The sequence below is a fragment of the Pelobates fuscus genome, chromosome 8 (assembly GCF_036172605.1).
Source record: "Pelobates fuscus isolate aPelFus1 chromosome 8, aPelFus1.pri, whole genome shotgun sequence".
NCBI classification, from domain to species: domain Eukaryota; kingdom Metazoa; phylum Chordata; class Amphibia; order Anura; family Pelobatidae; genus Pelobates; species Pelobates fuscus.
In genome coordinates, this window is record NC_086324.1 from 171,347,078 (window position 1) to 171,370,412 (window position 23,335).

The 23,335-nt window shown below is 41.5% G+C and overlaps 1 protein-coding gene across 1 annotated transcript in view; it reads left to right on the forward strand.

Annotated features, from left to right (window-relative positions):
- The first annotated feature begins 2,181 nt into the window (after nucleotides 1–2,181).
- HSD3B7 (hydroxy-delta-5-steroid dehydrogenase, 3 beta- and steroid delta-isomerase 7) overlaps nucleotides 2,182–23,335 on the forward strand; it is a 37,267-nt gene continuing 16,113 nt past the window's right edge. Inside the window, exons 1-2 of the mRNA XM_063430790.1 lie at nucleotides 2,182–2,254; nucleotides 10,450–10,607. Coding sequence (XP_063286860.1) covers nucleotides 10,451–10,607 — 157 coding nt within the window. The 5' untranslated portion in view covers nucleotides 2,182–2,254; nucleotide 10,450. The remainder of the gene's footprint in view (nucleotides 2,255–10,449; nucleotides 10,608–23,335) is intronic.

Consider the following 23,335-nt stretch of genomic DNA (forward strand, 5'->3'; position numbering starts at 1 on the left):
TGATCCAATTACTATGTGCTACCAATGTTGTGAGGTAGGTCATATTGGTCCAATTACTATGTGCTACCAATGTTGTGAGGTAGGTCATATTGGTCCAATTGCTATGTGCTACCAATGTTGTGAGGTAGGTCATATTGGTCCAATTGCTATGTGCTACCAATGTTGTGAGGTAGGTCATATTGGTCCAATTACTATGTGCTACCAATGTTGTGAGGTAGGTAACATTGGTCCAATTACTATGTGCTACCAATGTTGTGAGGTAGGTCATATTGGTCCAATTGCTATGTGCTACCAATGTTGTGAGGTAGGTCATATTGGTCCAATTACTATGTGCTACCAATGTTGTGAGGTAGGTCATATTGGTCCAATTACTATGTGCTACCAATGTTGTGAGGTAGGTAACATTGGTCCAATTACTATGTGCTACCAATGTTGTGAGGTAGGTCATATTGGTCCAATTACTATGTGCTACCAATGTCGTTACAAGAAATAAAGTAAAACCACCATTAATAACAATAAAACAGAACGGCTGAGTTTATTTGTGTTTAAAAACAAGCACAGCTTGGGAGATGTATGAATGTTTTTTTGTAACCCAGATAACCCACTTCCTCTGTATGTGAGCTCTCGCTTCAGTGGTTACAAACCTATAGTGCAGAGCTATTTAAATGTCCGCCCTCGATTCGAATGGCGTATAGATGTGAATGCAGAGGGATTGCCTTTTTCTGACCCCCCCCCCAGATCTGGGTGAGCAACATACTCAAAAATCACCCAGATCAGACCAGGTGTTCGGGAGCTATGGAGGTTTAAAGTTTTGACCGACCGCACAGGCAAAGTAGCCGAAAATAGTTCCATGAGGTTTGGCCTTGCGGTCGGTCTCTGTTAGTGTTATTAAAAGTCCCGAACAGCTTGCCATCCGTGGGTTTCCTTGTGTTCGTTAGAATCCCCATGGTAGCATTAGTCTTTCTACCGAACGATGGCTCGTTCGGTAGTTCCGGCACGCATCCACGAAAGTCTGGAGGTCTCAGCCGTGTTCGCCTAGTCGAGTGTCCGATTTTAGTTCCAGACACTCGAGGGCAAAACACTGCTGTTCGGGAGTTTAAGATGGCCGCTGCCACGTGTTCGTTTGGCAACCCAGCGTTCGTTAATTAAGCTGCGGTTAACCGCAGCTGCTGGGTGGTAAATTGACGGCACACTCCAGTTCCCAGGTGGTCCCTCGATCGGTACTTGGTTCGGTAGATGGAATCTACCGAACACCCCGGCAGAAAGGCACGAATAAGCCTTTCTGCAGGGAAAATAAAGGTTTTAACTGCCGGGCCATAGTCCAAAGGGAGCAGGCGAGCAACCAGGCTTCTCCAGTGCACAGTGGCAAGGTTGGTTCCGCCACAACTAGGGACTGTCCCTCCTAAATAGGGACACTTGGGAGGTGTAGTCAATGTATGAATGGCTGGATTGGCAAAGCTGCTGAAGTTGAATGCTGGTTCATCTGAAATGAGAGGAGATTCGGCACACGGGGGACCCAGGTAAGAGGCAAATAGTTGCAAGATAGTTCAACAATACTAGCCGGAGGTCTGGCCATCCTCTCGCCCTTATTCAACATTAAGCAGCCAGGAGATAGAGTATCTTTGGCTCTATTAACCCATTATATTCCACCAGATACCCCCATCTAGTGGCGGAAGGAGGAAGGCCACCCCTGGTATTATTGAGGGCCACTATTTAAATAACTCTATTATTATTATTATTGCTATTTTTACTATTTCTCTCTCTCTTTAATTAAATGCTGTGTTCGCACAGACCCCGGCATTAAGTAATTTACCAGTTTTACTTTCACTTTAAATGTCACAGGATAGAGCAGAGCCTCATGGCATTGGCACATGAAGGGTTAATTCGACTGGCGCTGTGCATCGCCTTGATACTATTTAGTAAATAGCAATGCACTCTATTCATAAACTTTCTCCAATTGCTATTTGTTTATTTTATTTTTAAATTAATTTTACAATGGTGCAAAAAAACAAAACAAAACAAGACATGATCATTCAGACAAAGTCAATTCTACAAAACACCTGGATTAAGTTCTCCCAAATGTCTGAGAGCTCCCCACTGTAACAGTAACAGAGCCTGTAGTATTAGATCAGACTAGATCCACCTTTATCCAGACTGCATTCTATTGGCTGATTCTCACCTCCCACTTCCTAGTCTCTCTGTTACTAACTGTCAGTGATACAGATACAGCATTCAGCCCAGGAGTCACTGAAAGGTAAGAGACTCATTCCTCATCTAGAATCCTGCCTTTATCATATCAAGGAGATTCCAATTCCCCTGCAGCAAGCACTGTGTGTGCAGCCATGGAGCCCACACTGTCCCACAGAGCTTGCACTCTAAATTCTGCTGGCCCCTTCATTCTTTATTGTGAATAATTCTCCACTTGCCCATATCAGCACAGCCATGTATATGGGGGCTTATTATCTAAATGGTGTGTGTGTGTGTGTGTGTGTTTCTTTGCACATTAATGCAGTTTAACTGTTTACTAAGAATCCACTTATTGACACTGTCTATCTGAGACCCAACTCTATGTGGCCAGCTTTGTATCTCTGGGGTGATGTGTGACTGAGGGGTGCAGGCTGGTTTACAAAGTACTGCATTTTATTGTTATAAGACAGAAATGATATGATGTCACTAATACACTCACATTCACTTGGCTATTCACAAAATTGAATTTAAAAATGAATTTTAATTATTTTTTTATTCCAAATAGCCAACTGGAAAAAAAGTCATTTATGATTTTAGTTTGATCATTTTATTAGAAATTCTCTTTGAATCCCTGACAATCCTCACAGTATATTGAATTCCGTCTGTACTTGTTAAATAACTGGGGAAAGGTCATTTGCTGCTGGAAACCAAACATGTTATGGAATAAAGGTGTCTTAATGCTATTTTAAAGTCCATTTTCGTATCCTTCCTTATTCTGAAACACACAGTCCCCTTAACCCTTTCAGAACATTGCTCAACCTCTTCATATTGCAATGGGTTAAACTGATCCTTAATATTTAATTACAATTTTGAAAAAAAGTGCTATTTATTAAATACAGGGGTGCGTTAGCTAAATAATTAGTTGTGGTGAATTTAATATTTTGGACTTTATATTTCCTTTTAGATTTTCCGTTCCCTGCAGTTCCCAGTTTAGAAAAAAAAAGAAACTTTAAATTCGTGCAGGCTATAGAACGTGACCCATGTAAAACATTCCGGTAAACCGGTTTACAAATCTATGACCTACATAACTACCTATAAGCTGAGCAGATAAGGAATGAACTATTACTAAAGGTACATTTAAAGGGGAAATCCCTGGGGAATTAGATATTTTGTGATCTCTGAGTATCAACTATTTCCATCCAAATTCTACGCTACACTATGGGTTGGTGCTTTATTAATTTATAAAGCATGGGGTTGTTGCATAATTTAAGGATTGGGTTGAGCTGTAGAAGGCATTAGGACAACTGCTACGTAATGATTTATCGACAAACAGGCCTAACCTGTTACCTGTTTTAGATATTTAAATGTTATATAAATGGCGCCCAGCAGTGTTCCAACTACGGAGTGTGAAATCGAAATACCTCTGTGGTCTCTATTTTGAGACACTGGGTAACGGAATGACACACTGCAGCGGGTTCACTGGGTGACGTATATAGGTAATTTAGAGTCAGGTGTATGATTAACCCTTTCATTAGTCTGATCTTTTCGTAAACTAAATAGGAGTGTATTCTGCACAATGCATTTACAGTTATATAATATCCCATAGTGTGTATTAGCAGAAAATGTTAGAACAGAGGCATTTAAACCATACTGTCACATTCAGTAGGTAACACAAAATGGTTCGGGTGTCTCTGTTCTAACATAATAGACCCAGCACGTACTAATACAACCAAAGACAAAGTTACCTGCGCTCTCTCCTAAATCCCTATGTATATTTAAACAAATGGAGGTCAAGGCAGACCCCCCCTAGGCGGGTCCTACACTGACCCTTCACCTTGCTTCCTTGAGCTTCTGGCAAATATATATCTAATGAGACAGAGAGGGGGATTCTGAGTAACTAAATGACCTCCATTTGTTTAAATATACATAGGGATTAAGGAGAGAGTGCAGGTAACTTTTTCTTTGGTTTTTACTGTATGTGTTGGGGCTGATGTGTACTGTGGTCGTTGCTGCCAACTAGGAGTGATGGGAGTGAGCGCAGGACTTCTCTTTTTGTATTTGTATTTACTTTGTATCACACAGCCTGGTTACAATGCAGCCGCCCATCCCATGTGTTCCTTATTAAGGGTTAATAAGTATATAGGGGTGTATATAAAAAATACCCCTTTCTGTCTCTTTAGAGATATCTTTGCCAAAAGCTCAAGGAAGCAAGGTGAAAGGTCAGTGTAGGGGGGGTCTGCCTTGACGTTGGCAGGTGGGCATTTCCTCCAATGGCCATTGGAGTAACTAAATGACCTCCATTTGTTTAAATATACATAGGGATTAAGGAGAGAGTGCAGGTAACTTTTTCTTTGGTTTTTACTATATATTGGGGCTGATGTGCACTGTGGTCATTGCTGCCGCCCAGGAGTGATGGGACTGAGCGCAGGACTTATCTTTTTGTATACGTACTAATACAAACTATGGGATATTATATAATACTATTTTAAATGACAATAAAATAGATCTACAATGGTTTAATACTCTACTTGTGGTAATTTCAGAGATGTCTGCTGGCTTGTTTGGGAATTATGTCCCCCAAAGTACCTGCAGATTGTACATATTATGACTGTGGGTACAGTCGCCCCGCTAAAGCCAGACAGCTTTACTGTATAGTGCACCTGGGCTTTGCAATGGACCAGAGTCCACTGTCCCATATTCAGCACCTAACTGTCTTTGTGGCACTGTAGGTTTGTGCCACATGGGCTCTTGGAAGGACGTCTTGCAGCGCCCCATAGATTGGATCTGAACATCTTCATCTTGGAATGCATTCTGTTGATCATTAGAATGTCACTATACCCTTCGTAGCCAACCAGAACTTTAATTTATTTATTTTCTAATTGGATTGCACCCCCACCTGTAAAACTTAATTTTTGATCACCAAAGTGTACTGCACTCCATGCCTCCCAACAATTCAACCAAACGAAGAGTCGCACTTTAATTTTACGGGGTGTGGCCGGCTGTTCTGAGAAATTTCAGGTGACATACTAATAACAATTTATAGAACTGAAATGTGCTTTAGAAGAAGAACAATGTATCTTATTTACACAGACTGATTTCTAAACACATTTATTGCAGTTTAAAGACACATTACTGGGAGTATTATTGCTGTGGAGCTCTGTTATACGCTCAGACACATTACTGGGAGTATTATTGCTGTGGAGCTCTGTTATACATTCAGACACATTACTGGGAGTATTATTGCTGTGGAGCTCTGTTATACATTCAGACACATTACTGGGAGTATTATTGCTGTGGAGCTCTGTTATACACTGAGACACATTACTGGGAGTATTATTGTTGTCGGGCTCTGTTATACACTGAGACACATTACTGGGAGTATTATTGTTGTGGGGCTCTGTTATACACTCAGACACATTACTGGGAGTATTATTGATGTGGGGCTCTGTTATACACTCAGACACATTACTGGGAGTATTATTGCTGTGGAGCTCTGTTATACATTCAGACACATTACTGGGAGTATTATTGCTGTGGAGCTCTGTTATACATTCAGACACATTACTGGGAGTATTATTGCTGTGGAGCTCTGTTATACACTGAGACACATTACTGGGAGTATTATTGTTGTCGGGCTCTGTTATACACACAGACACATTACTAGGAGTATTATTGCTGTGGAGCTCTGTTATACACTCAGACACATTACTGGGAATATTATTGCTGTGGGGCTCTGTTATACACTGAGACACATTACTGGGAGTATTATTGCTGTGGGGCTCTGTTATACACTCATACACATTACTGGGAGTATTATTGCTGTGGAGCTCTGTTATACACTCAGTCACATTACTGGGAGTATTATTGCTGTGGGGCTCTGTTATACACTCAGACACATTACTGGGAGTATTATTACTGTGGAGCTCTGTTATACACTCAGATTCAGACACATTACTATTACTGTGGAGCTCTGTTATACACTCAGTCACATTACTGGGAGTATTATTGCTGTGGAGCTCTGTTATACACTCAGACACATAACTGGGAGTATTATTACTGTGGAGCTCTGTTATACACTCAGATTCAGACACATTACTATTACTGTGGAGCTCTGTTATACACTGACATATTACTGGGAGTATTATTGCTGCGGAGCTCTGGTATACACTCACACACATTACTGGGAGTATTATTGCTGTGGAGCTCTATTATACACTCAGACACATTACTGGGAGTATTATTGCTGTGGAGCTCTGTTATACACTCAGACACATTACTGGGAGTATTATTGCTGTGGAGCTCTGTTATACACTCCGACACATTACAGGGAGTATTATTGCTGCATTGCTCTGTTATACACTCACACACATTACTGGGAGTATTATTGTTGTGGAGCTCTGTTATATACCCAGGCACACCAACAATATGGGTCTTTTAGAAAAGAGGGACAGAGGAATTAGGGCCCTAAATAGGGACTGTCGCTCCTAAATAGGGACACTTGGGAGGTATGCAGCTCCCACTAGGCTAGCCAGGTGACTGAGACTTACGATGATTCACTTTCTTGTAGTAAACACTCATAACCACTAAACAAAAGCCAGAGCTGAACTTTATTAACATATAGAGCCACTTATTGTAATTACCGTCACAACTTAAAGGAACCCTATAGTGTGCCGCTACCCTCGTGCCCCCTCTCCCCCCCACTCGGGCCATGTAAAGTGTGTTTAAACAATTTTCTGATTACAGTGCCATTATCCCTTGGTGCTCGATCGGGCTACTTCTCCGCCAATGTAAGTGCGATCCGGGAACCTAACGTGCATGCGTGGTGGTGAGCGTCAGGCCACATTAGTCCATCCCCATAGGAAAATACTAAATCAATGCTTTCCTATGGTATTTTCCAACAGCCACTAGAGGCAGTCTTAACCCTGCAATGTAAACTACCATTTCTCTAAACCTGGGGCACTGCACGCAGACCACATCAATGACATGAAATAGATTGGGTGCCTATAGCGTTCCTTTAAATTTAAGCCAAACTCTTTTTCCCAGGTGTGGCTGTATGCCCCCTTTACCTGCTTAAAACCCACAATGCTTGAAATCTCTCATTTCTCAACCAGTTGCAGTTTGCGTTAACTTTAGTTCTGCTCCCACAGCTGCGCCCCCACAGCCGTGGCAATGAATAGAGGGATGCAAAATAGCGTCCTGCCCCCACCATCACTGGGTCTCTAAACTCCGCAAGCTGACTATACAAACAAACTCGTTCTCGGTAATCGCCCTGACTGCGCTGTCATTGTACGATCGGTGATCTGTTATCATACAGCCCTGTTCGTTGTCCTCGCGGTGTATTATGCAGCTTTTACCTGTCACAGTATTTATAGCCCCCACTGCAGCTTTTACCATTTCTGCTGACTTTCAATTTTATTTGCATACAATAAAATGATAAATAATGAAACCACAAACCATGCAGGTTATAAATACTGGCTGCAGTATGCTCCTCGCATTCCATACATGGTGAAAGCTCATCGTTACCACCAGACACTTATAGAAGTAAAGCTTATGTAACGCGGTGACGGCAGTCAGTGGATAACCGCCGCTGTCAGCTGTCTCCCTGTATAAATTCTGTGGTCAGCGTAATCCCTGTGTTAATGTTACTGTTTGCGTTCCGGTGCGTTGCTGAGCACTGGAAGTTCATACAATTGGCTGTTATAATGCAGGAATTTAAATACAGGGCTTTTTTTTTTTTTTTAAATAGTTTTGGTGATTATTACAGTTTTATATTTACAAAACAAAAACTGAAACCATACAAAAAATTTTGACTCATACAAACCATGTGCTGAGGAATCCAGACGTTTTATTGCTTGTTTACATGTCAAGAGGCCATTTGCTGGGATTACAGAAATGGCAATCTCACTTCTCCATGCACGTTCATCTGCTCTGCGAGATTAACCGCTTTATAGACAGCTTCTACCTACAATACCAGGTCAGCTGGAACACTGGGCATTACTAGCGTACTGCACCCACAATCCCAGGTCAGCTGGAACACTGCGCACCACTAACATACTGTACCCAAAGCTAGAACACTGGACACCCACAATCCCAGGTCAGCTGGAACACTGGGCACCACTAACATACTGCACCCACAATGCCAGGCCAGCTAGGACACTGGGCACCACTTACATACTGTACCTACAGCTAGAACACTGGACACCACTAAGGTACTGTACCCACAATACCAGGTCAGCTGGAACACTGCGCACCACTAACATACTGTACCCACAATGCCAGGCCAGCTAAGACACTGGGCACCACTTACATACTGTACCTACAGCTAGAACACTGGACACCCACAATCCCAGGTCAGCTGGAACACTGCGCACCACTAACATACTGCACCCACAATGCCAGGCCAGCTAAGACACTGGGCACCACTTACATACTGTACCTACAGCTAGAACACTGGGCACCACAAACGTCTTTATGTGAGCATGGGAGTATGTAACTGTGTATGACTATGTGCGTATCTGCGTGTATGACTGTGTATACCTGTTTGTATCTGCGTTTATGACTATGTGCATGTGTGTATCTGCGTGTATGACTGTGCAGATCTGTTTGTATCTGCGTGTATGACTGTGCAGATCTGTTTGTATCTGCGTGTATGACTGTGCAGATCTGTTTGTATCTGCGTGTATGACTGTGCAGATCTGTTTGTATCTGCGTGTATGACTGTGAAGAAAGTAACCTCGTCACTGGCTTTTGGAGGGGCCTGTTTGCCAGCCTCCTACCCTGTGATTATGGCCCTGTGACAAACTGAACCTTGTCACGGGTTCTTGGAGGGGCCTGCTGGCCAGCCTATTGCCTCAGGACTATGGACCCTGCAATATACCTTGCCTAATGCACTTTAAAAGGCTCTGTTCATGTGTAGTATGTAGTTTTGTACTCCAGACAGAGAGACTGACCGTTAGCCCAAATTCCCTGGAACTGTTTTGGGCATGGGACCATGTGCATGGTGGGTCAAAAATAAGACTTCCAGGAATTTCCTGAACCCCTGCTCTAAACTGGGTGATCTTTGGACATGTTGTTCACCCCGATCAGGGCTATCAGGGTATGTAAGGATTTATGGGGATATGTTGTGTTTTGGGGTACTTTTGGGGTTTTGTAAAATGTTTTTTTTTTTATGCTTGGGGATAATTACGTTAATACATTATCTACCTTACTTGTATCACAGGCAGAGGGGAGGGATTGTGTGCTGTATGTGGGAGTGTCAGGCATTGTTACATTGTTTCTATTGGTCTGTACAATTTGTGTCCTGTGCCCCATCAGGTCCAGTGTGTGTTCCTCTGGCCTGAAAAGTTGTATAAAAATCCAACCTGTACCATTAAACTCTCAGATTATCTTGCAGCTGAAGTTTCAGCTCATGTTTGGGGGATTGGAGAACTACACTCTGGGGACTGCTATAATCACTAAACTCCCCTGAGTATAATCACTAAGCTCTTGTAAGAGCTGTTCCTGCTTGACTCTCTGGAGCGAGAGAGGTTCACCCACTGGAACTTGGAGCCTTGTCGTAGTTCCAGGGTGGGTAGGAGACGGTGAGATCCCAACCAAGCTGCGGCGGTTCGTGGGGTTTGCAGTGGTTATGGTGCTAGTCAGTACTAGGAAGCAGCGATTGACAGAGGTACCCGGTCAGGGTGCAGTCGGTCCATCACAATGACTATGTGTATATCTGTGTGTGTATCTGCATGTATGACTGTGTATATCTGTGTGTGTATCTGCATGTATGACTGTGTATATCTGTGTGTGTATCTGCATGTATGACTGTGTATATCTGTGTGTATCTGCATGTATGACTGTGTATATCTGTGTGTGTATCTGCATGTATGACTGTGTATATCTGTGTGTGTATCTGCGTGTATGACTGTATCTGCGTGTATGACTATTTGTATATCTGTGTGTATCTGCGTGTATGACTATTTGTATATCTGCGTGTATGACTATTTGTATATCTGCGTGTATGACTATTTGTGTATCTGCGTGTATGACTATTTGTGTATCTGCGTGTATGACTATTTGTATATCTGCGTGTATGACTATTTGTATATCTGCGTGTGTCTGCGTGTATCTGCGTGTATCTGCATCAGGGGCCAAGAAGCATATCTTGCAGGTGTGAAAGATTGAGCCTTGCAAGGAGTCACTATATTTAGTTTTGGGCTAAAATCCTGACACAATAGTGAAATTTATATTCTTGGTCTAACATGTCTCTACTTCTTCCAAGATGTCAGCGGGAAAGGGCCAAGTGTACGTTGTGACGGGAGGATGCGGATTCCTGGGATCCCACTTAGTGCGCATGTTGGTGGAACATGGCGAAAACCTGTCCGAAATACGAGTGTTTGATCTCCATTTGGATGAAAGACTACAGACACTCAGTAACAGTGAGTAACAAGTCCAGAGAGCTAATTACCTGTGGGATATCACTGAAATGTAACTAACATGTTTTATTACACATATTTAGACAGTGAGATGCTTTCACCCCAGCTCCTCTCCCAGCATGTCATTATCGGAAGGAGCTGAATTTAGAAAGCTTCTGATGCCTGGGAGTGTAATGCCCACCAGTCTCAGCCACGCCTGGACATATTTGTTCTGATGCTGCCCTAAGATTAAAAGAACTTTAGCTCAAAACTTAAAAATCAAGTCTTATTTTAAACATTTTGTAGACTTCTGTCGACGCGGGCAGTGAGGGTCAGTAACTCAATCATATTACCACAACTATCCCAGAATTCCATGCAAATAAGCACAGACAGGCATTGTACTCATTTATTATTAACTTTATCCTAACAAACCCAAACAGTATGGGAGATAGCGTTCTTAGCTATACCATTGTTTAAACATTTAATCTATATTACCAACCACTGAATCAACTTGGATTTCAGGAAATTACATAAATACTGCCCTGCCCTGTGCGAGTGCTTTCATCAGAATTGGATAGGCTCTTCCATGATTAATTGCCAAAAGCAAGTCCGCGCCCGCTTCCTCGGCATTTGGAACGAAACTTCTGAAAGTTGAGCTGAAAACGAGAATGAGCATCAGCTATTTTATTCTCAAACACCAGTAATATATTTGTCCTTCAAACAAATATTTTGTCTAAAAAGTAACAATACTAGATTTCGCAACAAATTAGTAACAAAGAAACATCTGGAATGCATTGACGTAATGACACACGTACCACCGACTTATTGTCACAGTGGAACAAAATCTGTTTATTCTGGAGTTCCTTACCCCAGCCTAGAACTGCTGAAACAATTGGTACCAGTTCTAGCTGGGTCAGATTCTTGGTTAACTCTTGGTCCACCCAATCATCTGGATACTCAGCAAAAGCCCATTTATTGCTCCAAAATAACTGACCCTGCTACTTCTATAAATAATTGTAATGCTTGGAGAATCCTGAAAGTCTGTTTGCTATAATGAGAACAGTCTTTTTTCAATTTCTGCAGAAATCCTAACAAAACAGTAACACAATTTCTTTTATGCACAAGCCAAAGTCATCCATCTACAAAAAATTCTTCGTATAGGCATAATACGACCCGCAAATGCTAATAAGCCCAATATGGAATGGAACTGATTGACTGTTGCTTTTTTGCTTCTTGCTTGATAAAAATAATTAAATTTCATATACTCCTATACTATAAATGGAGCCTATACCCAAAAGCAACAGTCAATTGTTAATCCTAAACTGTAACACATTTTACCGGACCCACTGTCTTCTCAACTGCTAAAGGAATGCCAACCAACCTGACCCTCTAAACTACAGAAAAACTCTAACAACCTAAAACATTCTCAACTTAAATCTGAACCAATAAACAAAAGGTTTTCAAGATAATATAAACCAGTCTCAAAATTAAAAACCCATTTAAGGAAGGAAGAAATGGCGTCAAAATAAAAACAAAATATGGAGCATCCCATTGTCAGACATTTAACAAAACTTATCGAGGTATAAAAAAAAACCAACGAATTGAGACCTTCCAGGTATACTGGCAATAGTCTAAAGGCTGACTCAATGTCCATCAGTGCACCCGGACAATATTTATGTACCCAGCAAATAGGCATAGGATACAGTATCCTTAAACAAATCTTCATTTAATGAATTGCCAGCCGGCAAGATAAATGATGAATTAGCCTGAATGACCCAGGCTCTATTTTAGGAATTAAACCTAAAGGAGACAGACGGATATTTGCAGAATGAGGTAAAAAAAACTCCTTTTACAACTTCCTACTGACAGCTGTAACATTCCGCAAAACATTTAAACGTATTAAACAAACAGAACCAGAAACCATTGGAATTTTAAAACCTTCAGCAAAACCACAAAACAATAATTTAGCTCTCTTCCTGTTTGAAGATAACGAAGAAGTCCTTTCAGATGTACTGGCTGCCATGGCTTTCTGACCCTGGTCTCTCCCCTGACTGGACCCTGCTGCACGTCTTTTCAGTCCAGTGAATCTTCCTCTGTCAGGGTGCTGGGGGAAGGTTCCACAGAGGTCCAGAAGCACGGCTAAAAGCTCGCGCAATACTCTTTATGTGAATTCTTTGGATTCCTGGTATTTGATTTTATTTTCTGACCCCATGTTTGAAGAAGATGAGTTGGGACTCGGTTTGTCCACAGACAGGGAGCTTCACTTCAGCTGGAGATGATGAGAGACAATGCTGACTATGTGACCAACTCTGTGACCCCTGCCCACCTTTCATGTCTCCGGAGCACACTGTTTGTTCTTTAAATGTAACATATCTCGTTCATTCTGGAAGTTTAGAAGGTTACTCCAAACACCATGACCACTTCAGTGATGTAAATGGTCATGCTGTCTGGAGTCTGTATATGCAGTATTAAAAACGCTGCAAATATGGAGGTTAACTGGTTTGCTGCTTCATTGGGGTATCATTAGCTAGACCGGAGCAAGGCATTCTGGGCTGGCTAATGTCAATTTTGGGCATATGTCTATGCACAGAGTTGCCGTCATTGACCGAGAGCAGTTTGCTGACGCTCTCGGCCAATTAATGGTTTTGGCAATTGGCTTCTCCAGTACATCACCGGCCACAGAGAAACCTCAGGGCCCAGCTGGGACCCAGGTAAGAGGCCAAATGTTGTCAGGCTGTAGGGATTATAATGCTTGGAGAATCCAATTAGGAATACATTATTATTAAAAAGTTCTGTACAACATTTGTAAAAGCAATGTTCATTGCATCATACGGGTGTGTGCCTGGCCTGTGATGTAAACCAGCTGTGTATTGATGGACGGGGAAACCAGCAGCTAAAGACATTAATAAATGCCTCTGTGTACGGATTCCTGTCAAACATTCTCTGAATGTTTGTGTTTTGCTAAATCCGTGCACCTCCCTCGGTGTATTTGTATTTATTTTATTTTATGTTCCAGTTTCCTCCTCCAACATATAAACTTGTTTGTATCTGATCTCCACTTTGTCCTGCCTCCAGTGAAATTTAACATGTCCCAAAACATACGCTATTTGAAAATACAACTGAAGACTTCACAATGAAAATCGGCCCACGCAGCATGTCTCCATTTTAGTGTTTTTCGTTTGTTTTTTAATTTGGCCTAGTGGCACTTGATCTTTTGTAAGCCAATTTCTGGTCCAAAGACCTTATTGAAGCATTTCAAAAAAACATATCCTTATTTTATTATTATTTGGGATTTGCTAAGTTTTTGTGTTACTTTGTGTTTATATTCCCTTTTTTATAAAGAAAGATTTACTAAAATAACACGAATGGAAGTAGATTGGTGAAACACCGGAAGGATTCATTCCTGGCAAATGTCTTATTCAGGAACTTGTCCAACGAAGCACTTTATTCTAGCAGATTTTCTGGAGTTATCTGCTAGTGGTTTCAGTGTCCCACGCCAGTTTACAAGCGTTTGGCTCATTTTTACATATTTGAGTTAACATCTGTTTTGTGCCGAGTGTTTATCATTGGTTTTCACTTTAAAGAGTCACTCTAAGTACCATAACAACTTTGCTGCCAGAGTTATGCTGAGCAGAGAACACTGCATCTTTATTGAAATAAATAAAACTCCCAGAGTAAACATTTGTATCAGGACTTTGTATAAATTAAGTTTAAACTGTATTATCAGATAAAAGGTAGGCACGCTAGTCTTTGTGTAGTATTTTGCAATGGAACATAGAATGTATTCTGAAATCCAATCTATGTAAGGAATTCAATGATACTCACATGTTTATGGAGCATTTAGCTGCTCCGGAGATATAAAACCAAATCCATACAGCTGAGACTTTCAAGTTTAAACATTTAGAGTATGGGATAAGTAGTAAGAACATGTGTTCGCGTTTAAATGTTATGAAACTACATCAAGCCAGCCACACACACATAGAACAGAGGACAATGCAAACTCAAAGTAACTCACTCTGCATGCGTTGAGGGTCAGTGTTAAACAGGCTGCTTTGAATTACAGCGACAGGAATAGCCAATAGGTTGCTCTCCTACTATTTTTAAACTACGGCTCCAGTGACTCCGTTTGTGAGCTCGCTGGTGATACCCCTTTAATTGAGCAACTTACCTGCTCTAAACCAGATGTTACACGACAAATTGTCTGTTTCATTAGATGTCTCTCTGCCCCATATAGGGCAGCAATGGGAAAACAATACACTGTATCTCTAGAAAGCCTATATCGAAACACAGCAGGAAATTGCTACAGTAATCGTAGACCATATGGTATAGGTGTAGGCCAAATGTCTAGTGACCTCTTTCCTACACAGTGAGCATGTTTTTATGGAGACTTGGCACTGGGTAGATAAATATCCTGTAATTATGAATAATATTAAGACTATTACGCAAAAGAAACCTAAAATTGGATGAGATCATGGTAAATGAACACTTTTATTAACAATTTAATAGCTATAATCTGTAACAAAAAAAACAGCCAGGCCAGCAGGATTCTGTGATAGAAAGGCAAAGCTTGGGACTGACCTGGTAAAACTCTGTCACTTGGCCCTGGTTCCATGAAACTTTACTTTATACATTGTATCCTTTTTCCAACACTGCGGATGTGGTGATAACTATTCACATATAGCTACTCGATATTTATGTTCGACCGGGGAGAATATCAAATGTGAAATAAAATTTTGTTGGAATCGAAAGAGAATTTCTATTCCTTTGTGAATTCTGCACAAGTTCTGATTTAGTGATAACCTCCGGAGTTTATCTGTACCAGTAACTGTAGGTGGCTTTGGCTCAAGCAAGAAATTTTCTACCTACATTCTCTTCATACTTGTTAGTCATGACTCCTGCCGAGTTTATTGGGAAATGTAGTTCACAGAGTTTTCGTTCTGCTGAACTTAAGACCGTGGCGAAGGTGGGGGGGTAGAATATGAAGGGGACTGTGGAAATCACATATATCACAGTATCATAATCAGTATAATTTTCAGTTTTCCCAAGCATTTACCCATTTACTGGGATCCTACTAAAAATGTAGAACAGCTGTGTATGAAGCAATAGTTATCTGCAAACCATATCAAATTCTATCCTTGTGGGAGCTATTTACAGCTCTGATGGTGTGTCTAAATGGAGTCATGTTGTATTTTTAGAAAATAACATCATAGGATACATAGATACCTATTAGAAAAACTATGGTGTAGGAGGTGAAACGCGCGGGGTCATTTCTAACTTTGCTCAAAGAAAACGCTTAAAGCCTGTCCTCAGATCTTCAATGACCCTTTTATTAAAGTGCACCATATTGTGCTCATTCTTTGTTCTCCTTTTTCATTAGAAAATCGATGAACGTGACACTGATTCAATGTGCGTTGACAACATATTATACCGCAAATAGAATTGCTGACTTTCTGTGTAATCCATTTATGCTGATTCAGGGTCCTTGCCCCTCCCAGGCTATTGTGCATTTTTAGGGAAGTACGTCAAGGCTGAATGTGACATGATGCACAGGAATTCCTCAACAATCTCTCAGGGTCTTCGAGTGCATTTATCCCAATGCAGCAGAATAGCATCATGTCTGTGTAGCACACCACCAGCCCAAAGACTGCAATAATAGAAAATAGAACAAAGGACGGCCGTGCTAATATTCTGATGTTCAGATATTCTGACATTCTAATATTCTGATATAAAGATATACTGTTTAGTTAACGCTAAAGATATTCCCTTATGGTTTAAGAGCAATGCTTGGATATATAAACCTCTGTCTTAAGCGCTGTTTATTTGTATAGAAAAGCTATGTCTACAAAAATATACTTTTAACTAATACGGCGTTTGACGTTTTGTAAATAAATGAACTAAGCTGCATTTTTGCGGTTTGAATATCAATACTTTTTATATGATAAATGGCAGAGGGTGTATTACGCTGTTCTATGAAGACCAGCCCATGACAAGAGCAGGCTGGCCATACACCTTCACTGGAAGTATATTACTTGACTATTTTGACTACTTAAAAAAATAAAATAAACACTAATTTCAAAATACAAAGCATTTCCTGCCTGATAACCATGGACAGATATGAGCGTTTTCTTTAGAAAAAAATTAAGATAAAACAAACTCTTTAAGAACTGATCATATAGATCTAAACGGGGGCAAGGGGATAATTAGGCAAACGCCTTGCACTCTATTCTAAACAGAATATAAAGCTGCCATATAGACAGAGGATAAAACAGCAATTCCGTGTAGAGATTGAGGTTCATGGATACCTAAAATAATTAAAATGACAATGTTCCCACATACAGAATTTTATTTATTTATTTAATATGGTGATGGATAAAATGTTTTGGCGATGATGCGATATCCCTTATCATTTCACACAGGGACAGAATATTTATCCATCAGTAACATTCGGTTCACACGAAAGGTCAAACAGCCGGCTTCGTGGAAAGAATATAACAAAATGGCTGCACCCAGATAATGTCATTCGGCAAAAGTATAAAAAGATAATAAATATACATAAAGGCAAGTTTCCAGGAGGGGATATAATCATTACGATTCAGCGGGCATATGGAAAACAAAACTGAAAAAAAACAGATCCTCCTTCTTGGGCTATTTTAGCTTCAATTCATCAATGTGCACTCCCTCCAGATTATATAAACAATGCCAGATTGCTGTTAATCTGTCGTGTGGGAGAAAGACTGACTAAATAGTTTAAAATATATTATCTCTGCAGAGAGACTATAAGTTTATATTTAAAGGACCACCAAAGTCACCCAGATCGCTTCATCTAAACAAAGTGGTCTGGGTGCAGTGGCCCTGTACGTTTAACCCTTCAAGGTAAACCATTGCTGTTTTGTAGCTAGGACAATGTATACCCTGAATGGTTAAACACGCCACTTGAGGAACTTCCAATGCATTGACTGTGTAAAAGATGTACATCAGGTCAACTAATGCTCCACTTTGAGGATCATTGGACTGGACCATCGCTGGAGGACACAATTTCTCCTCGATGATGTCCCGGAAAGCTAAGAGGTGAGAAGCACCAATAGAGTCCAATGGAAAAAGTTGAGTAAAACCTTTATTTTATTAATTTTATTGTAAAGAGGCAGGGGCTGTATATAATTAGGGACAGAGGCTCTATAGCGTTAGGACTACAAACCTGTATTCCTAACGCCACAGTGTTCCTTTAAGTTTTATCAGTTAATGCATTCTTCAGACAGCTGTCTCATGGTAGTTTAAAGAATAGGGAGGGATAGTAAGTCTTGCCAACCTAGATATCTCTGCAGGTGTTTATAAACTAGCCATCATTTACAATATCTCTGGAATGATAAATAGGATGATGACGTGCCCAGTATTCAAAAGAACGAAGAACTCATTGCCCAGAATTCCAGGAAGCACGCATCTGTTTATCCAAAGGAAATTCTAAATAGCGGACACACGATCTATCAAAGGTATTTTTTTTTGTATGACAGTGTTTTTCTAAACGTAGAGATGAATCTTCAAATGCCGAAGGAGTGAGTTATTAATATATTATCTAAAATCAAAAATATCTCTAATTTGGTATTCACTAAAGTTACTAACAGAACAAAACATTTCCTTCTCAAAGTGGTAATAATTGTGGTTGTAAAGGAAACAAATTTCGACAAAGAGGCCAATGGGTAAGGTGGCTCTGTGCAATGTTGGTTTCCTGCCCTGACTATCTGCAGATTACTGCCACAAAAAGAAACAATTCTATAGATTAACATAAATAATTTCATTCTAAGTGTATTTATATATTATTTATATATAGTTATATTATTTTATTAATTATTGTAACGGACCGTTTCAGCATAAAAGGGGAAAAATCCGTTTAGGCGATAATCCCCTTTTCCATAGACCAGCAGCTACTATAAGCACCAACTTCCCGAACTCCCAAACTGCACGAATTCACCAACTCTCGAACAGCAGACACACGAACCCTGGAAGCAGCCGAACAGGAAAAGCAATACGAACAGCTTACACTCCTGGCAGTCGGCATACAGTCCCCTTTCCCCCCAAGAAAGAGACACACTCCAGCTTCAGGGTTAAACAGCAACTCATTTACTCAGGGCTACCTGCCCAGTATTTATGCAGGTCTCCCACCTGGTGGACACTCCCCTAGGGGACCAAATGGAAGACTGTAACAAAGGACAGACATAAACCAATTACAGACACACAGCAGTAAACATTCCCACAATGCATCCTGGTTTCCTCCCTTCTGCCCTGGAGATAATTGTAGAGGTAATCCAATTATCTCCCAGGACAAAGACAAGACTCCATTACACATGTGGGGATCTAAATACAGTATTATGCTTTAAAATATATAAAGTCACTTTTATTCCACCCAACACAGACATGTTACATATCCCCAGATAGCTCAGGTCTGGGTGCACATTATTAGGTGAATGGCACCCAGACTACACGAATACAGTTTAATCGCCATGGAGCCAAAGTCTTTAATCACACAAATAGGCTCCATGGTATAGCTATCTGGGTTACTACAATTCCCATAGAAATACCAAATTCCAGTGTTCGGTTAACCTTGTACGATTAGGACCCAGGCGACAGACGGCTCAGCGGTGTTCGTGCAATTAAGTGTCCGTTTATAGTTCCATAGAATCCTCGCCGAACACCGCTGGTCTTTCGCACGATTAAAATGGCCGCTACCTCGTGGTCGGCAAACGAACAAAGGCCACCCAGCGTTCATCAATTAAGCTGCGGTTAACCGCAGCTTCTGGGCGGTTAATTGACGGCACACTCCATCTCCTAGGTGGTCCCTCATACGGTAGTTTGTTCGGTAGCTGGAATCTACCGAACACCCCGGCTGAAAGGCACGAATATGCCTTTCTGCAGGTAAAATAAAGCTTTTTTAAAGTCTGGTCCATAGTCCAAAGGAAGCAGGCGAGCAACCAGGCTTGTAAAAAATAATAAAAAGGCTGCGCTTACGATAAAAACAGACACAGTGTAAAGTCCAAAGGGAGGAAAAGTCCAACTGGTGTGTCCTTACAGGAGGTCTTTGCTGGTGGTGTCTTCTACCAATGTAGTAGTTCCTCTCATATGAAAGACAAAAGGGAAGAGATGGACAACCAATAGTGTAGTTTGCACAATACTGATGTGGATAGAAATAATAATAATAGTTGAGAACTCACATTTACCAGAGCTACTGTCCTAGCTCTGGAATAAAGCGCATACAGCGGTATAATCCCCGCTTATGGGATTTAAATGGGTTCCTCTCTGTGTTCTTGGTGTCCAATTCTCAAAAAGATAAAAAGAAACATCCGATAGTGCTCACTGTTTGGCAAAGTGGATAAAATAATAAAAGGGTATACTCACAAACCAAGAGCAGACCGACTGCTCTGTGTAGACAGCTTTGGTGGATTGATCCCCACCTAGGATTTCTTTAAAATGCAGGAAACTTCCAGGGTTTTTATCAAGGTGTAATAAAACCAATAAAGATTAAAAAGCCAGGGTAAAATAATTAAGTTTCTATAAAAAAAGATATTTTGGCACAAACAAATGTCCAAAAAATACTTTAATATATTATAAAAACACAAATATAAATATCCATAACGCGTTTCGTCAGAGACTTTTTCAAATGGATTAACCAGGCTTCTCCAGCTCATAGTTGCGAGGTTGGTTTCGCCACAATTATATATTGAGAGACCTGCCTAAAAAAGGCAGAAAGTCCACAGAATTGAATTTGCCGTCCCTATATATAACACTGTAACTTTCCAAAACACCATAAAATCTGTTCTATTCAGAATATGAGCATTTTAAAACAGTAAAACGTAACACAGTGATGATATTATCAGTAAAAGTGCAGCTGTTGTGTGAAAAATGCAAAAAACAAATCTGAACGCAAATTTGGCCAGTTTTTGTGACTAAGTGGCTACTGAAAAAGACTGGACATACCCCATTTTGAATACCCTGGGTGGTCTTGTTTTACAAATGGTGTGCCATGGTTGGGGTAATTCTCATTCCTGGGCTGCCATACGGTCTCAAATCTGACCGTGTGTAAAAACCCTTTAACCTTCCAAAACACCATAAAACCTGGGAATGTCGGCATTCTTTGGGCTCTTGGCTAGAATCCCGATACCTTACCTGGAGGCATCTTTAAAACCTTTGATTACATTTTTGTTTTGTTTTTTCTATTACTTATGAAACCATTGAATTAGAGACTGTCTGAGGTTGGAGGGTGATCCACAGGGCCGGACTGGGGATACAAAGCAGCCCTGGAAAAAACAAATTTCTAGCCCCATAAGTCACTGCGCCTAATACACTACTGGTCCCCCTCCCAACTACCTAATACACTACTGGCCCCCCTCCACACTACCTAATACACTGCTGGCCCCCCTCCACACTACCTAATACACTGCTGGCCCCCCTCCCCACTACCTAATACACTGCTGGCCCCCCTCCCCACTACCTAATACACTGCTGGCCCCCCTCCCCACTACCTAATACACTGCTGCCCCCACTACCTAATACACTGCTGGCCCCCCTCCCCACTACCTAATACACTGCTGCCCCCCCTCCCCACTATCTAATACACTACGCCCCCCCTCCCCACTATCTAATACACTACTGCCCCCCTCCCCACTATCTAATACACTACTGCCCCCCCTCCCCACTATCTAATACAATACTGGCCCCCCTCCCCACTATCTAATACAATACTGGCCCCCCTCCCCACTATCTAATACAATACTGGCCCCCCTCCCCACTATCTAATACAATACTGGCCCCCCTCCCCACTATCTAATACAATACTGGCCCCCCTCCCCACTATCTAATACAATACTGGCCCCCCTCCCCACTATCTAATACAATACTGGCCCCCCTCCCCACTATCTAATACAATACTGGCCCCCCTCCCCACTATCTAATACAATACTGGCCCCCCTCCCCACTATCTAATACAATACTGGCCCCCCTCCCCACTATCTAATACAATACTGGCCCCCCTCCCCACTATCTAATACAATACTGGCCCCCCTCCCCACTATCTAATAGAATACTGGCCCCCCTCCCCACTATCTAATAGAATACTGGCCCCCCTCCCCACTATCTAATACAATACTGGCCCCCCTCCCCACTATCTAATACAATACTGGCCCCCTCCCCACTAATATTGGCCCCCCTCCCCACTAATATTGGCCCCCCTCCCCACTAATATTGGCCCCCCTCCCCACTAATATTGGCCCCCTCCCCACTAATATTGGCCCCCTCCCCACTAATATTGGCCCCCTCCCCACTAATATTGGCCCCCTCCCCACTATCTAATACAATACTGGCCCCCCCTCCCCACTAATATTGGCCCCCTCCCCACTTTCTAATACAACACTGGCCCCCTCCCCACTATCTAATACACCCCTCAAATGCAATACACAGTAGGTCCCCCAAACCCCTTTACTCTTACCTGAACTACAAGATGCAGACAGGGCAGCTCCGCTCAGTGATGCCGGTGTCTGTGTGCAGGAGGGAAGGGATGCCGCCATGCTGTGCATTGTAGATCCGCCGCCGCGCAGCCGCCGGATATGACGTCATGTTGTCATATGCCGCTCACATCCGCCGGCTGGCGCAGGAGAAATCATTGCGCTCGCTCGACTCTTCTAACCATGAGCCGCAGACGCATCGGCGGGCCGCGGAAGGGCGAAGTAAAGGAAGAAAAATATTTTCTTTTCTTGTGCAGCCACATCTTAAAGCGGCCCCAGGGCCGGCAGCCTACCGGGAAATTTCCCGGTATCCCGGTAGGCCAGTCCGGCCCTGGTGATCCAGACAGGTCTAGAATAAGAGACGTGAGATACAACTAATCTCCTTTTTAAATATATTAAATTACTGGTGTCGAATAGCATAGAAAGACACTCACTTTGATATAATATGAGGAAAAACAGAAAACTCGAAATCAAAAGAATCTTCAAAGAACAGCTGTCCCAAACAAGATAAAAGCATCTTGAATCCAGTACAAAAAAGTATATTTTTTTTTTTTGTAATTCTTTATTTTTGAAGTGCAGATAAATACACATCCACTCGCCAAGCCGCAACAGCTTGCGACCAGGAAAGCAGTTTACACAATTTGTAGGCATTGAGGCATTGGTAAAAGAGAAACATGCACATATATATTTTTAAATGTATAACAATAGGTTTAGCAACATTCGTATCAGTTTTGTCTTAAGCAATATCCTAGCGTAGATCTGTGTGTGTGGGTAACGACTATATCGTGGTCTAAGCATAGAACAGAGGGAGATGTGAGCTTTGTTCCCTGAGAGGTATCACATTAGTAGTTGTGTGAGATATGAACCAAAATAAAAAATAAAAAAATAAATAAACAAAAAAGAGGTTGCGTGAGAGCTTCTCGTTTTATGTTACAGGCGAGTACAGTGTCTTAGTGCCAGCTGTGTCTGTCTAATGAGTAACACGACAAGAAAGGAGAGAAAAAATAAATAAATAAAATAAAATAAAAGAATAAAATTAGTAACATTAATAAAAGCTTGGATCAATACTAAGCCCGTATTGTACATAAAGAAGGTATACAAGACATTCGTGTGATGTCTGAGTTAAGTGTGCTACTCTGCAAGGGCCCATGCCGCTTCAGAATCGGGTACTGTCCCACATTGTTGGGTGGTCCCGCGGTCATGTGTGCCTGTAACCTGTGTATGTCAACCGGTCTTGCCGCCTAAGAGGTGTTGAGAATGTAA